Below are 15414 nucleotides of genomic sequence, written 5' to 3' on the forward strand. Positions count from 1 at the left end.
CCCTGCGCACTGCTACAACAGGCAGTGCAGGGAACAAAAGCTTTTAGCCTTTGTGATTTTTTTTTAGTCCATCATCTGACTGGCCTTTAGTAAAGAAGTGAGCTGTTAAAAAGAGGGAACTTAACCACAAGATTGAGGAGGAGAAAAACCATAATGGCTGTAAGGAATGCATCTTTGGCAAGTTAAGGATATTGGTAAAAACTTAAACACAAAGATGAGTCATGTCACCTTTAACAATAGGTAAACCATCCACTGGTAATTAGGACCAAAGTCAAGCTCTCCTAAACGTTAGACCTATTTATGCTCTACCACCTACTTGCTGTGTGATTTGGGGCAAGTTACTTAACTCCTCAACAGCAGCAACCATAACTATCAGGCAAGACTGTTGACGGAGATCAAATGAAATTGCTCCTATGAGACCCTGAACACAGTTACTCTCTCATGAAAGTACTTAACAGGTATTAGTTTCTCTTCTTCCAATAATGGCCACCACTGAGATTCTTTCCTACGTCTAAATAAAACTGGTTCAGGAACAAGTATATGGGTGTGTCTGGCAGAAGGGAAACGTGGGAGCATCATGACAATGGGCTGACACAGAGTTTAGACAAAGGAAAGTTGCTGCAATCTGGGTTTAGCACGATGCTTAAAATCAGAAATTCTGGAGTTCAATTTTGGCTCTAACACTTTCTAATTGTATGATCTTGGTCAAGTCACATATCATCAGAGGTAAAGGTTTTAATGACTATTAACTGAAATAATACATGTAAATCTCCTGTCCCAGTCTCCAGAACATAATGTGCTCAATAATGAGAGCAATTGTTATTATACATATCAATTTTAATTACTAATAAAAATTTTAAATTGTTGCAATCTTGAACATCATTTCTTTCTTTCTTTTTTTTTGTGGTATGTGGGCCTCTCACTGTTGTGGTCTCTCCCGTTGCGGACACGCAGGCTCAACGGCCATGGCTCAGGGGCCCAGCCGCTCCGCGGCATGTGGGATCTTCCCGGAGCGGGGCACAAACCCGTGTGCCCTGCATCGGCAGGCGGACTCTCAACCACTGCACCACCAGGGAAGCCCTGATTTCTTAAATGATGGTTTATAACACTGTATGTCCAGGGGCTACCTATTCCATACTGGAAAGAATAACATCTGCTATCAAGATGGACTATTTCCCTTGAATAATGGTTGGGCAATCGGACTTAACGCCAAAAAAGACAAAGAACAATTGGGATAGCTTAATGCCCTAGGTCTAAAGTTACCCTCATAAAACAAATGAGAATATCTCTCCCTCTATATGGTGAAGATTGAGCCACAGAAAGAAAAATAGTTTGAAGGAGAAAGAAAATTCTTTTTTTGAATAAGTATGCTAGGAAAAATATATCCTTTGGAAGTATAGTGAGAGAAAATGTAGAGATCAGGCTGATCTGCCATGAGCTTTCATTTTTAAAAAATAACACCTTTGGAAAACAGAGAGAATTGAATTTTTATTTGAATGAGAAATTGAAAACAACAACAACAAAAATACGATAGTAAAGCCAAAGTGTTTCAGGAATAGATAGGTAATCCAGGAAGCAAGTAATGTGTGTTGAACCCTAGCAGATGGAGATTTCATTCAAAAAGATTCAAAAGTGGGAAAAATCACTCTGCTCGTTTCTTAAGGACAACTGCTAAAGTGTTAAAAACACTACTTCAGTGCAAGTCAGGACAAGGAGAGATAAGTTACTCAGAACAAATAAGGTTGAGTAGGTCCTGACAACAGGACTGTTTGATGAGAATCTTGAGAAATCCAGTTACTTTGAAGATCAATTTAGGATACTGGTTCTCAAACTTTAACTGGATCAGAATCACCTGGTAGGTTTGTTAAAGTACAGATTGCTGGACTCCACCCCAGACTTGCTGTTAGATTAGGTCTAAGGTGGGGCCTGACAATTCGCATTTCTAACAAGTTCCTAGGTGATGCTGTTCACTTCAGTTCACAGAAAGCATTTATCTGTTTTCTAGAACAGTATTTATTTACCAAACCATGTCCTGTAAAATATTAATACCATAGGTGTTCTATTGAAGTGGGGGAAGGGTAGGAGAGGGAGGATTTAGGCCAATCATATTTTTCCTTATACATTTATTTTAAGGTGTGTGGGTTTATGCTAATTCTTAAGGTTATAATGATTCCATGATAATAATGAATCTTTTCAAATTCTTACATAACATACTACTTTTTCAATGATTCTTGAAAACTGCTTGGTATTTGTGACATTATTCAGTATTTGCTTTATAAGATCACAAAGGTCTTTGAGATTGAATGAGATCCTAAAAACGTATAGTTGGTAGAGAAATTTCATTCGGATACCCATTCAGTCAACATTTATTGAGTGACCACCTGCTGTATGCCAGGTTCCATGCTAGGCCCTGGTGATACAATGGTAAAGCAGACTCGCAAGGTCCCTGCCTCAGGGAGTTAACATGCTACTGGGGGAGTGAAAGTATAAATAATAAGGAAATGAATTAAATGGAAGAATGCTGTCATTCATAAGAGAAACAAAAGAGGCCAGTAACAGAGTGAGAGTCTGGGAAAGCCACTCTAGATTATTTAGCCAATCTTCAAAGCAGTGACTTAAACTGAGATCTGGATGATGATCACGAGACTTTGGAAGAGCTGAGAGAATGCATTTCAGGTGAGGAGAGCTTCAAGGCGAAAGGCTCGGACAGAGCACCTACTTCTCTAGCCATATTCTGAAAGTGGTATGTTTTAAGCAACATATTTATAATATATGTTATTGTCACTGTTTTAAACTTGTATAAATCTTCATGAGAGAGGTTGTTATGGGCTGAATTATGTTCCTCCTAAACTCATATGTTGAAGTAGCACCTAGTACATCAGAATGAGATTATATTTTGAGATAGGGTCCTTACAATGGGAATAAACTTAAATGAGGTCACTAGGATGGGCCCTAATGTAATAAGACTGGTGCCCTTATATGAAGAGGAGATTAGGACACAGGAACATACAGAAGAAAAACCATGTGAAGACACAGAGGGAAGATGGCCATCTACAAGCCAAGAAGAGAGAGCTCAGAAGAAACCAACCCTGCTGACATCTTGATCTTGGACTTCTAGCCTCCGGAATTGTGAAAAAATAAACTTGCTGTTATTTAAGCCACCCAGTCCGTGGTGCTTTGTTACGGCAGCTGAAGCAAATGAACCCAGAGGTTAATCATGTGTCCTGTGTTCTTTCCCCAAGTGTTCTCCCTCTGATATGCAGTCCAGCTCTGCCTCTGTTTATAGGCTGTGGTAAGAAGTTTGACTTGTATCCCGTAATCATTGGGAGACCATCAAAGGTTTGATGTAAGGAAAATATATGATCTAAATATATGATCTGAATCACTCTGGCAGTTGTATGGACAGCGAATTATAGGGAGGCAAGAGTAGAAGAAGGCTTTTCTAAGAGGCTGCTGTACTAGGCCAGGTGAGAGATGACGGTGTCCTGGACTAAGGATGTGGCAGTCGGGATGGAGAGTGGACAGATCAAGGGGCACGTATGTGTGGAACTGCTCTCAAGAAATGGGGTTCTTCCCAAATAACAATAAGCAGAGATACTATTACTATTTATTTAAGGCCTACTATGTGCCAAGCAGGATACTAGGCTCTTCCTATATGCTATTTCATTCAATCCTCACAACACCCTCCAGGGATATTTCATGAGAATTTTATGGACATGGAAACTGAGCTCACAGAGGTTAAATATTATATTCCAGAGCCAGAATTATAAGCCCCTGGATTGATCTACAAAGTATGTTCTAGATTTAACGATGCTAATTATATCATTAAATAATAAATCAACCATTAATTACTTACATATAATTTTCTATCTAGTACATACCATGCCATACCTACCTCTCCCATTTTGTTTCATGAGTAGTTTCTGAACTACGTTACTACTGCAGCTCTTCCTAGGCATTGCTCTTATTATCATGGCCTGCTTGAGTCTTTCTCTCCTTAACAGCAAAGACCAATCTTAATCCTCTTGGAAATCCCAAATGAGTATAGTGCTTTACACATACTAGGTAGTGAAAACTATGTATTTGATTGTGTTCCTAATATCATTCCAGCAGTGATTTTAAAATCTCCCCAAAGGAAAAAGTACTGGAATTCATTTGTTACATCGGTTAAGCTAAAAATATTTCCTGATTAAAGGAGAATTCGTGTTTTATTTATATTTATATCCTTTCCCTGAACAAATCGTAATAGGTTTCCAATAAATCAGTTTTCAATGAATCACGGTCGCTATGCAATCAAGAATAATTCTTAGAGACGCTTCCTCTAACACTGCTGTTTAGGATGTTCAAATCAACCCTCCTAAGAGCATAATTACATAGAAACCAGATAATTTTCAGCTTGGAAGGACTTCTCATAATTTTCTATGCATTTGTGTAACATAAAAGACATCTTTTATTTTAAAACCTTACTACTTTGCTAATAGGGAAATAGTTTTTAATCCCCCAAATATAGTGGACAGTTCCTAAGGCAAAGTGGTCTTCAACAGTCTTTGAAAGAAGGAGCCAACACCACCAGGATCAAATTCAGAGGAATACTCCCATCTTATTAATGAATCTAATAACTTTATTATTTGCTTGAAAAGTGGGAAGGCAATTAACATTTCAGAAAATTTCCCACTGTTTACTTTTCAGCTGTAGAGACCTGGACAAAAATATCACTTTTTAATTTCTTCTCCAGTAATAGGATCCAATTTGCTATCACACCCAGGAAAGAGACTTAAACAGTTCTGCAGATGCTGAGACGACTCATTCCCTGCTCTCCACATTGCCTCCCCAGCCACGCGCTTGAGGAAAGATTTCTGGGTTTTCAGCCACCTACATCCATGCATCCAGCTACGTCTTAAAAACACTATTAATGTGTCTTCCCAAATCAAGAGACTTAAAGTACTTAAGAGGTCCAACAACAGCAAGGAATCTTAGTGAAATATTTAAATAAGGCTCTAATGCTCTTTGTCACTTACAAAATATAGAAAAACTAGCATTCCTGCATATTAAACAAGGAACAGATGTCTATTGATATTGTTGAGAAAGCAAATAACTATAGAGCTTTATTTAGATGACCTTAAAGATTAGTGCTTCCTTTATGGTATGATCCTATCAATCCAGCTCTACTTTTTAAATATTAAAGGCATCAAATAAATGAATAAATAAAGTACTAAAAACAACAATAAAATGTGAGCAAAAGATGAAAATGCAATTCACAGAAGGAAAATTCTTGTAGGCAACAAAGATTTGACAAGATGTTCAACCACATTAGAAATCAGAAAAATACAAATCATTTCACATTAAAATACCATTTCAAGTATATATATATACATATATATGTATATACACATATATATGTGTGTGTATATATACATATATATGTATATACACACACACACATATATATATGTATATATACGCATATATATATTCTTTTCCAAAGTGTTCAAGGGTTTGTGGATCCTGAATCTCATATTCACTGTAAATGGGAGTTTGAATTTGTAAAACTACCACAGAAAACAGTTTGGCATTATCTCATCAAGTTGAACTCCCACTTACACTAAGATCCAGAAAAATCCATTCTTGGATATATATGCAAAAGAAACTCTTGCACATTTACAGCAGGAAATTTGGGCCAGAATATTCACAGCAACACAATCCTGGAAACAAGCAAAATGCCTATTGCCAACAGAGCAGATGAATCAGCTGGTTCCTGTGCAATGAGTGTATCACACAGCAGTCAAAATGAATGATCTATAGCAATACACAACAATAAGAATGAGTCTTAGGAATACACAATTAAGTGAGAAAAGCATCCAAAGATTGTAAATAGCATGTTCAAAACAATTAAATTTTTAAAATTTCAATTTATTAAAGAGTAAAGTTGAGCTAAAATGATATTCAAATAAAGCTATGCAATAATTTATTTTTTTTAAGTTTTTTTTTTTGATGTGGATCATTTTTAAAGTCTTCATTGAATTTGTTACAATATTGCTTCTGTTTTATGTTTTGGTTTTTTGGCCACGAGGCATGTGGGATCTTAGCTCCCCAACCAGGGATCGAACCCGCACCCCCTGCATTGGACGGCGAAGTCTTAACCACTGGACCTCCAGGGAAGTCCCATGCTATGCAATAATTTCAAAAGGACTCAGGATGGTGGTTACTTTGAGTGGGGAAGACAGGCAAATAGGATGAGGGAGACCATATAGCAGAGTAAGTTGTCAAGGTTTAATTATTTACGTGGGTTCTATTTTATTAGAGTAAATAAATGAATAGATGGATAGATAAAAAGAAGGTCCACAAATATGGGGACCAATCATGGGAGTGTGTCATGAACCATGGATTATTAATTCAGAATCCAGTTCTATGCAGCAGAAGCTTTTTAAAAATAAATACATAAAAAAGGCCTAGACAATAAAGCAGCTATTTGTTTAATGATATACGAAATGCAAGTTGATGTATTTTTTCATCTAAAAGAAAGCTAACATCCCAGTGAAATATTATCTAAATGTTCACTAAGTTATCGATAACCTATATCTAGATTTTTAGTGCTTATTTTAGGAAACAACAAATGCATTTTGCATATTCTTGCCCCAAAGAACATATATTAGCACCAGTACATCTTTTTTTCTTAAACTAAGAGCATAAGAAAGTAAATTTGTGTTCTGGATTCTACAGTCTCTTCTTGTCACACAGGCATCTTTCTTTCAGTTATCCCCTCCCTCCACTCTAATATTATTCTCTACTTGTCTATTTCCAGTGGTACACCAACAGCTTTAAAAAAGGCAACCTTCCCTCTTTCTCTTCTCTTTCGTATTTAAACATCTGGGGGGAGAAAAATACCTATGCCTGGTGCCTGGAATTCTCCCCTTTCTATTCACTCCATCATCTATTATAATCTAGCTTTCACGCTCAGGAGCCACTAAAATTCCTTTTGTCAATATCACCAGTTTTTCCCTAGCTACAGCACTTTTCCCACAAACTTTTGAAAACATCTTATTTCTCTCATTTTTAAAAAAGCTCTCTTGATGTTACTTTCTCCTTCCATTTACCAGCCCATTTCTCTGCTCCTCTGTACAAATGCCCAGAAAGAAACTCCTCCCATTCTTTCTTGAACCCACACAATCAGACTTTCACCTTCATCATGCCACCAAAGCTGCCCTTGTCAAACTCACTGAAAATGTAGATATTGCTAAATCTGGTGGTCCATTTTATGTTCTTATCTTTCTTTGTCTGCCAGGAGCATTAGACATAATCGACCAGTCCTGCTCCACACTGAAATACTGTTTTCTTTCTTTCTTTAACATCTGGTATGTACATTCTCTTTGAGGTTTTCCTCCTACCTCAAAGGTCACTACTTCTCAGTCTTCCTGGGACAGAGATTCCTCCACCTCTTTCCCCACCTCTTAACACTGGGGACTTCGGAGCTCAATATTTGTACCTTTTCCCCATCACCATTAATTCCTTGGTGATCTCTTTAGTTTTATGGCTTTAAATACCATACATCATTGACATACCCAGTATCCCTGAATTCCAAGCCTATCTCCACTTTACATCTAATGAGCATCTCAAATGTAACATATACAAATTGTTCAGCCACATCCATAAGCTGCTTCTGCCACAGTCTTGGCAGCTCCATTTTTCTAGATGTTCAAGTCCCAAACTCTGGAGTGACACCTGACACCTCCCTTTTTCTCCCATCCCATATTCTAGCTGTCACCAGTAGACCAGAACTTTGAAAAATAGCCAGAAGCCAACCATTTCTTACAATTTTACAAACTTCTCTGCCACCAACTTGGTCAAAATGTCCATCATCTCTTGCCTGGTTGATCCTAAAATCCTTTCTGCAGTTGCCCTTGACCCTGACTCACTGTTCCCAATCCAGCAACCAAGGTGAGCCCTTTGAAAATTAACCAGTTCAGGTCTCGCCCCTAATGGAATCCCTCCATTTACTTCTGATATGATTCAGAGTAAAAGCAAAGTTCTCACCAGCCTGCAAAGCTTTATACTACCTCATCCTTATATCACACTGACCCCTTCTTACTCCTCAGCCCTGTTACCTTCACTGCAGTAACAATTCCATGCTTACCATGTCTGCACGTAGAGTTACTTCTAACCAGAAGACCCCACCCAAATGCAGCTTATGCTCTTCCCTACTTTGAATCATAGTTCAAATATCACTTCAGGGACTTCCCTGGTTAAGAATTCGCCTGCCAATGAAGGGGACATGGGTTTGAGCCCTGGTCCAGGAAGAGCCCACATGCCACGGAGCAACTAGGCCCGTGTGCCACAACTGCTGAGCCTGTGCTCTGGAGCCCACAAGCCACAACCACTAAGCCCGCGTGCCACAACTACTGAAGCCCACGCACCCAGAGCCTGTGCTCCACAGCAAGAGAAGCCACTGCAATGAGAAGCCCATGCACCACAACAGAGTAGCCCCTGCTCGCTGCAACTAGAGAAACCCTGCATGCCCCAACGAAAACCCAAAGCAGCCAAAAATAAATAAATTAATTTAAAAAAAAAACAAATATCACTTCATTCAAGTCTCTCCCTCCTAACTACTCTAGTTAAAATTGCAACCTCCTCCCCTGCTTTGTATTACTCGATAGGAGTTATCAACATCTGACATACTCTATATTTGGCTTATTTCTGTTGCTCCTTTTCATACTCTATATTTGGCTTATTTCTGTTGCTCCTTTTCTGTCTCTTTCACTAGAGTATCAGCTCAGGAGGGCAGAAAACAGCGTCTCCTTTGTCCACCAGTGTATCCCCAGTGCCATCCTAGAACAGTGCCTGGCGTATATTATATGATCAAGGAATTTTTGATGAAAGGGAATAAAATGAAATATCTCCGTGTGGCCAGTTCTTACCTTACTTAATATCTTAGAAGAACTTTGAGAGGTGTCTCATACCTCCTTCCTAAGATATTCCATTCTCTTGACTGTAACTCACACTCTCCTAGTGCCCACATATATCACAGCCTACTCCTTTTCATTCTCCTTTGACAACTCTACGTTTTCTGCCCTTATTTCAGTTGTCAATATTCCTTGAGGCTTGGCTGTGGGCTCTTTTCTCTGCTCTTTCTATACTCTTCTCTAGACATCTACTCTCACAGCATTACATACTGATGACCCCAGACAAAACTCTCCTCTGATATCCAGACAAGTACAATCACTAGGATGCCACACATGTATCCTAAGATTAACATATCCAGGGATGTCTTGATTTCACCCTCCCTCCCGTTACTGTTCCTCCTCCAATCCTCTCCAATTCAAATAACACTATTCTCTGTCCCTTTTCTTAAAAAAATCCACGAGTCATTTTTGATTTCTCCCTTTCCTTTACCACCTATATGGAATCCATCACCAATTCTTTGCTGAATTATACCTTCAAAATATATCTCACTTTTATCTGTTTATATTCATCTTTGCTACATCTACCGTCTTATTCCAAGCTACCATTAACTTAATGGAAAGAACCAAGGAAAAAAGTTTTTTCATTGGTCTCCTTGCTTCTAGTATTGTTCCAACTTTTATATCTAAGCCTTTCTTTTTCTTATGTGGCAGCCAGAGGGATCATGTTACAATCTAAGTCACACCATGTCATTCCCTCCACCTAAAAATCTCCAGTGATGTCCAGGTTCATAAAAGGAAACTCCTTTACCAAAGGTTTTGTATGATCTGGCCTCTGCTAACAACTCCAAGCTAGTCCCGTGAGATTCTTCCTCTTGCTTTTCGATTCCAGGCACACTGGACACCCTTCACTGTCTAAATCTCACTAATTTATTATCTACCTTAGGATCTTGGCACTTGCTTTTTTTGCTGCCTGAGAACAACTTTTGCTTACTCTTTCCATGTCTGTCACCTTTAGGTCTTAGCTTAAAAGACTTCCTTGTCCACTGTATCTGAAATAGATCTCTCACCCGATTTATTCTAGCATACTATTGGATTGTTCCATAGCATTGTCTTTATTTACTTTATTATTTGTGTCCTTGTTATTTTTATCTCTCTACATTGCTTAGCCTGTATCTGATTCAGAATTATATCTTCACAACTTAACATTGTTCTTGGCACATAACAGTCTCTCACTATCTATTAGTCCAACAAATGAATGAATGAATGAATGAATGTGACAAGTCAGAAGAGAATGAAGCTTTATTTTTCTGTTGCCCTGGGCATTTCAAGTGTTCATTTCATCTATATACTTTAAAAAATATATTCTCTGTCAATGTTCAATTAATAAAGCTAGCACATGGCACATCAACTTAATTTTTAGGTTGAGATATATATCATTTGAAAACACTGCAAAGAAGTTTTTATTTCTGTGGGAAAATTCTTCCAAATTTACCTAAGTGTATACACTCCCCCAGTGTTTGCTTTTCCATTTTAAAATGTTATTAGAGCTTTAAAATAAAAGTTCTCATTTCACTCCTGTGGGGGAAATGTAGTTTTGCTTATTTTAATGACCTACTTAGTAACAAGAAGGTCTGTTAATGAAAATTTGACTCTTTTTCAACAGAAGGGTGCAAAAAAGTCTTACAAGTGGTTGTAGCAGAAGACCAGCTGCCTGTGATTGTAGCAGAAGACCAGCTGCCTAAGGGTTTAAAGAGTGAGAAGTGAGTTCTGGCCTTGTCAATTGCTTGTCAATTACTTGTCAATTACAGGGTTATTGGGTAATTCATTGCAACTTTTCTCAGCCTCCTCTCTGACAGAAGGATGATGCCTGCCCTGCTTATCTTTTTGCCTAGTTGTGATAATCTTATTAGGCACTGTATGTGAAAATGTTTTCAAAATTGTAGAAAACCCTACTCATCTGAAGTCCTACTGTGTTGGTGAACAACCTTGCAAAACTGACCCTAGTGCTCCATTGCCATTTCAGAGAGATTGTAGAAGATGATCTAAGGCAATCATCTCTGTTTATATGTATCTGGAAGCATTTATTATTCCAGATCATTTGCCTCAAAAGACTGACATGCATAAAAGGTTGTATAATCCTTCAATAAATGGAAGTGGGTAAGGGCTGGCTTCCTAAGCTATTTCCTGGTGGTTAGTACCTTAGCTATGCATTTTTAAGACGGTGTGTAACTGTTGAAAGTGGATACGAGCCAAGGGGATGATTTTCTAGCTCCTTTGTGGAATGGTTTACTGTGTGCTGCTTCTAAGCAGGTGCAAGCTACTTCTGGATGGTAGCAGACTGATTTGTCAACGGCTGGAAGAACTCTACCCCTTCAGATGTCCCAATCTAGTTTCTCTCACTCTGCCTCCTTCCTTCCCTTCTCACCTTTCCCCTTTCCTTCTCTAATGGAGAATGTGGGAGACAAGGGAAAGGAGATCTTGGAGGGATGAAAAGCAAGAACCATTTCAGTTCCTTTTACTTCCCCATTGCAATCTGTGCTGCTGAGTTAAAAATATATAATTTCATTTCCAAATCTATTTCAACCCTTGCCTGGCCTACTGAGCAATCACAAACCTTCCAATTTCAATTCAGATCTTTGCCTTTAGCTTTATTTTATAGGGAACACTGCTAAGTTGTATAAACAGATATAAAGTAAATGCTTTACAGAGAGCAGAAGTAGGATTAAAGGAACCAGGGAATAAATCTGTATTTATAGCACACTGGTCAAAATCTGAATTGTTTTCATTTCATTTATAAAATGCCAAACTTTCCACAAAATTTAAAATGTCAATGAAGGGATCATACCTGTGGCATCCAAGAGTCTCTGCTAGCAATGATTTTTCTTATTATTTTCAGTGGTGCTCATTTATAACATCTTGTAAACAGATTACACATTTTCTGCAGGTGAGAATTACTATTCCTCTGTCACATTTGGAATACTATGTATTTACAGAGAATGACCCACTTCTAAAAAATGAATTACATTTACCACAAATATTTATGAGCAACAACCCCCAAAATTGTGCTACATGGTAAGTTATTAATAATTAATCAACTGCTAACACTTAAAGTAACGTGAATTCAACCCCTTCCCATAAAGCTATAAAAGGATCTCCAGGTGGGCAATGAAGATCACTTGGCAGAGACAAATAAGATGACTAATATTGCCCTTGAAACATTTTAGCAGTACTGCAGCTAACCAAAATCCTGCAATGTCTTATATAGGTTGATTTCATTCATTTTATTGTCCATATATTATCATGGGAGAGGGTAGTTGGTAAAAAAGATGCAACTCCAATGGATCCCTTCTTCTTTTTGAATTATAACTTGCATTATAACCAACGGCATAGATATGATTTTAATTTCCAACATTAAATAATAAAACCATATGATTTCAATAACTTTTCACTTTAATTTAGGTTCAGGGACATCAATTCACTAATGAATATTTAAACTACATGTGATTGCATACTTCCATCATTTTTTTCTTTACTTGAAATGTCAAGCTTAAAAACTTTATGGGCAGATACATCGTCTTTTATTGATATAATAGAGCCTTAAATGGCATCACATCATCTGAAACCTTCTCTACAAAATTATTTTTAATCTAAAGTGATAATTTCCTAGTCACTTATGAAAGATCATGCATTGACAAATGATTCACTTCTGTAAGGAAGCCTCTTTTCAGATTTGCATGAAGCCAAATGCGGTGCTGAGCATCCTACCCCTGGAGAGGCAACGTGAAAAGAACCAAGAGAATCTTTCATCCTTCTCATCCATCTTTATCACTGTCAACATGCAAAACCTGAATTAAAACCTTCAATGGCTCCCTGTAACCTTCTCAATAAAATCCAGGAAAAAAATGGCTCCTGATTCCAGAAGACCGGATTCCAGCCTATCATTCATATGCTATCTTTCCTGTATAAATCACTTTCTCGTTTGAATCTTCAGTGTTCTCCTTTGTTAAATGAGGAGAACAAGACTAGACAGACTCTAAAGACTCATCCAGCTCTAATCTATCCACTTCTCTTTTATTTCCAACAATTCTTTCTAGGCTGGGACCAAACAACTTTGAAATAATGTCTAATTCTGTCCTCTTTCCCAGGAACATGCTGCTTCCTTTTACCTTCTACACCCCCCATCTTCTTATCTCTTAAACACCCTCCATAGGAAGCTTAAATGAAATGCTTCAGTGCTTCTAATATTATGATACTCATCACAGAATATCTGATAGCATCCCAGTCTTCATGGATTTGTCTTTTAAATACACAACCTGATCTGGGTTCACATCCTGCCCACGCCACTTATTAACTGTGAACTTGGACCAGTTGCTTATTTTTCCAAGCCTCAATTTCTTCCTCTGTAAAATAGGAATAGTAATAGCTTTCTCTTGGGGTTGCTGTGAGGGTTAAACAGTAAAGTATCTATATCCTTTAAGATAGAGCCTATGTCTTATTCAACTCATTTCCCAAGAGGGTAACTAGCTCAGAGTACTGGAAAGAACAGAAACTTGGTGGTCAGAAGCCATGGGCCAACACTTTGGGTGAAGACACATGTTCTCTCTCTGAACTGGACTGAGACGGTGTTTGAGGTTAAGAATAATATCTTGAGATTTCTGTGAACCTGGTGCCTAGCACAATGCTTGCCACATAGATTCTCATTACATAAGCAAAGGGACTATGAATATGGAAAAGAACAACAGTGCTGTTAATGGATGTGCCTCTATTAGACCCTTTATACACATTTACTGAAGGAAGAAATAAAGCAGAAATACCCGACTCCAAAGTCTTAGGAGGGTAGTAAATGCCACCTCTGCAAATAAAGTAAACTTTCATCCCAAGGTAGAAAAGAATAGGAAAGAACTGGGTTCTCTAGGAGAGCAGGCATCTTGCGCCCCTGATTCCTGTCCTAGGCAGAACAGGTTTTGGCAGAGGGACTGATTCCACGTGGGAGGACAGGGAACTTCGTATCAGCTGTGTCAAGTGCAACCTGCTCTGAGCAGTGGCCAGGTTAGGGGGGCGTACATTCTCGGGGCACAGCGCAGCAGGGCAGCTGAGCCTCGAGTTCCCATTTTGGACACTTCCCCTTCAACCTCGCCCACCCGGCAGTCAGGTCCCGGAAGGTAATTGGTGTTCCGGAGAGGCCAAGCTTCTGAGGGGGCAGGGAGATGGGAAAGTACGGGTGGGGGCGGGTTTCTGGTCAGAGGTCTCATCAAAAGAGGGGAGAGAGAGAGAAAAGAGACATTGGGAGAGGGAAAGGGAAAGAGGGAGGGAGGGAGAGATTGAGAGATTTTTCATTTTTGCACGCGACGCATACCTCATGATATTCCCACAGACAGACAGACAGACGCAGAGAGAGACACACAGGACACACTTGCGCGTTTGAAATCGTTCATACCCCCAAATCCAGGACGCAGCCTGTTGTCATAACCATCGAGTAAACTGTCCAGGATGCGGGTAAAATTTTCCGGGCATAATCTCTCCTCCTTTTGGTTCTGTCCTGGGGATTCGTTTAAACTGCAAACGCACGCACACACACACACAAAAAAAAAAAAACAGGGGCGGATGGGGTTATTTTAAGAATTGATCAGCGAACAGGTGGAAACAGATTTATCTTCTAGGAAAAGAGTCTCTTGCCCCAAACTAAAGGAGGCAGGGCGGAGGGATGGGGGACAGAGAGAAATGGTCAGGAAAGGCGCACCCCGCGCACACGGACCCCAATATCCACACTCTTCTTGCACCCCGTGCCCCTTCTGCTCTCGGCGTCTACGTGGTCAGAGCAAAGCCCGGCTCCGGGCCGCTGACCTTACAGCGGAGACCAGAGGGTCTAATTCGCCCTTGCGGGGGGCGGGGGGAGGCTGGCAGCCAGAGGGGACCCAGAGCTGGCTCCTTCTCCACCTTCCCCAGGCCCTCAGTACCTCGGGGGACTCACCAAGCCGCCAGGCACAGGAAGTGCAGGAGGGCGAAACTGGCCCCGAAGGACGTCGCGATCGCGGGTACCTTCTTGGCAGAAACCATCTTTGCAACATGCCATACTTTAAGCCTGTTCAGGTTTCCAGGCTCTCCAGATGCCCTGAGCAGGGTGCGAGGCGAGGGCAGAGGCTCTCCGCGGTTGTGCGCACACTCGCGCTCACACTCGCCCGCGCTCACACTCGCCTGCGCTCAGCCAGCCCCAGCCGCGGTGGGCGCGTGTGTGCACGCGGGCCGGGGAGGCGGTTCCTGCCTTGCCTCGCCCCCTCCTTTCCTTGCCGAGCTCTCCAGTGTATGGAGAGCTGTGTATCTCCTTCACACCCTTTCGTGCCCGCACCCCGAACCTGCTGGGGTTAACCCTGGGGCGCTGCCACGGAAGGGCTGAGCCAAGTTCTTTCCGACCTTTAACCCCGGGGAGCAGAACCAGGGGCTTCCGCCCCTCCTCGCGCTCGCAACGCCCCACCGCGGGTGTGTCCCCGCCCACAGCAAAGCTTAGCCTCCACTTCTC

At 40.2% G+C, this 15414-nt stretch overlaps 1 protein-coding gene across 3 annotated transcripts in view; it reads right to left on the reverse strand.

Moving 5' to 3' along the window:
* GABRA4 (gamma-aminobutyric acid type A receptor subunit alpha4) overlaps nt 1–14981 on the reverse strand; it is a 64237-nt gene extending 49256 nt beyond the window's left edge. For 2 of the 3 annotated variants that reach the window (XM_032632743.1, XM_032632742.1), the window contains exons 1-2: nt 14937–14965; nt 14335–14453 (exon numbers count right to left, since the gene is read on the reverse strand). In XM_032632743.1, the coding sequence (XP_032488634.1) occupies nt 14335–14453; nt 14937–14965 (148 nt within the window). Of the gene's footprint in view, nt 1–14334; nt 14454–14868 lie in introns of all 3 variants that reach the window. The other variant, XM_032632741.1, reaches the window with a different exon arrangement.
* Between the last annotated feature and the right edge of the window lie 433 nt (nt 14982–15414).

This window comes from Phocoena sinus, chromosome 5 (assembly GCF_008692025.1).
Source record: "Phocoena sinus isolate mPhoSin1 chromosome 5, mPhoSin1.pri, whole genome shotgun sequence".
In the NCBI taxonomy this organism is placed as follows: domain Eukaryota; kingdom Metazoa; phylum Chordata; class Mammalia; order Artiodactyla; family Phocoenidae; genus Phocoena; species Phocoena sinus.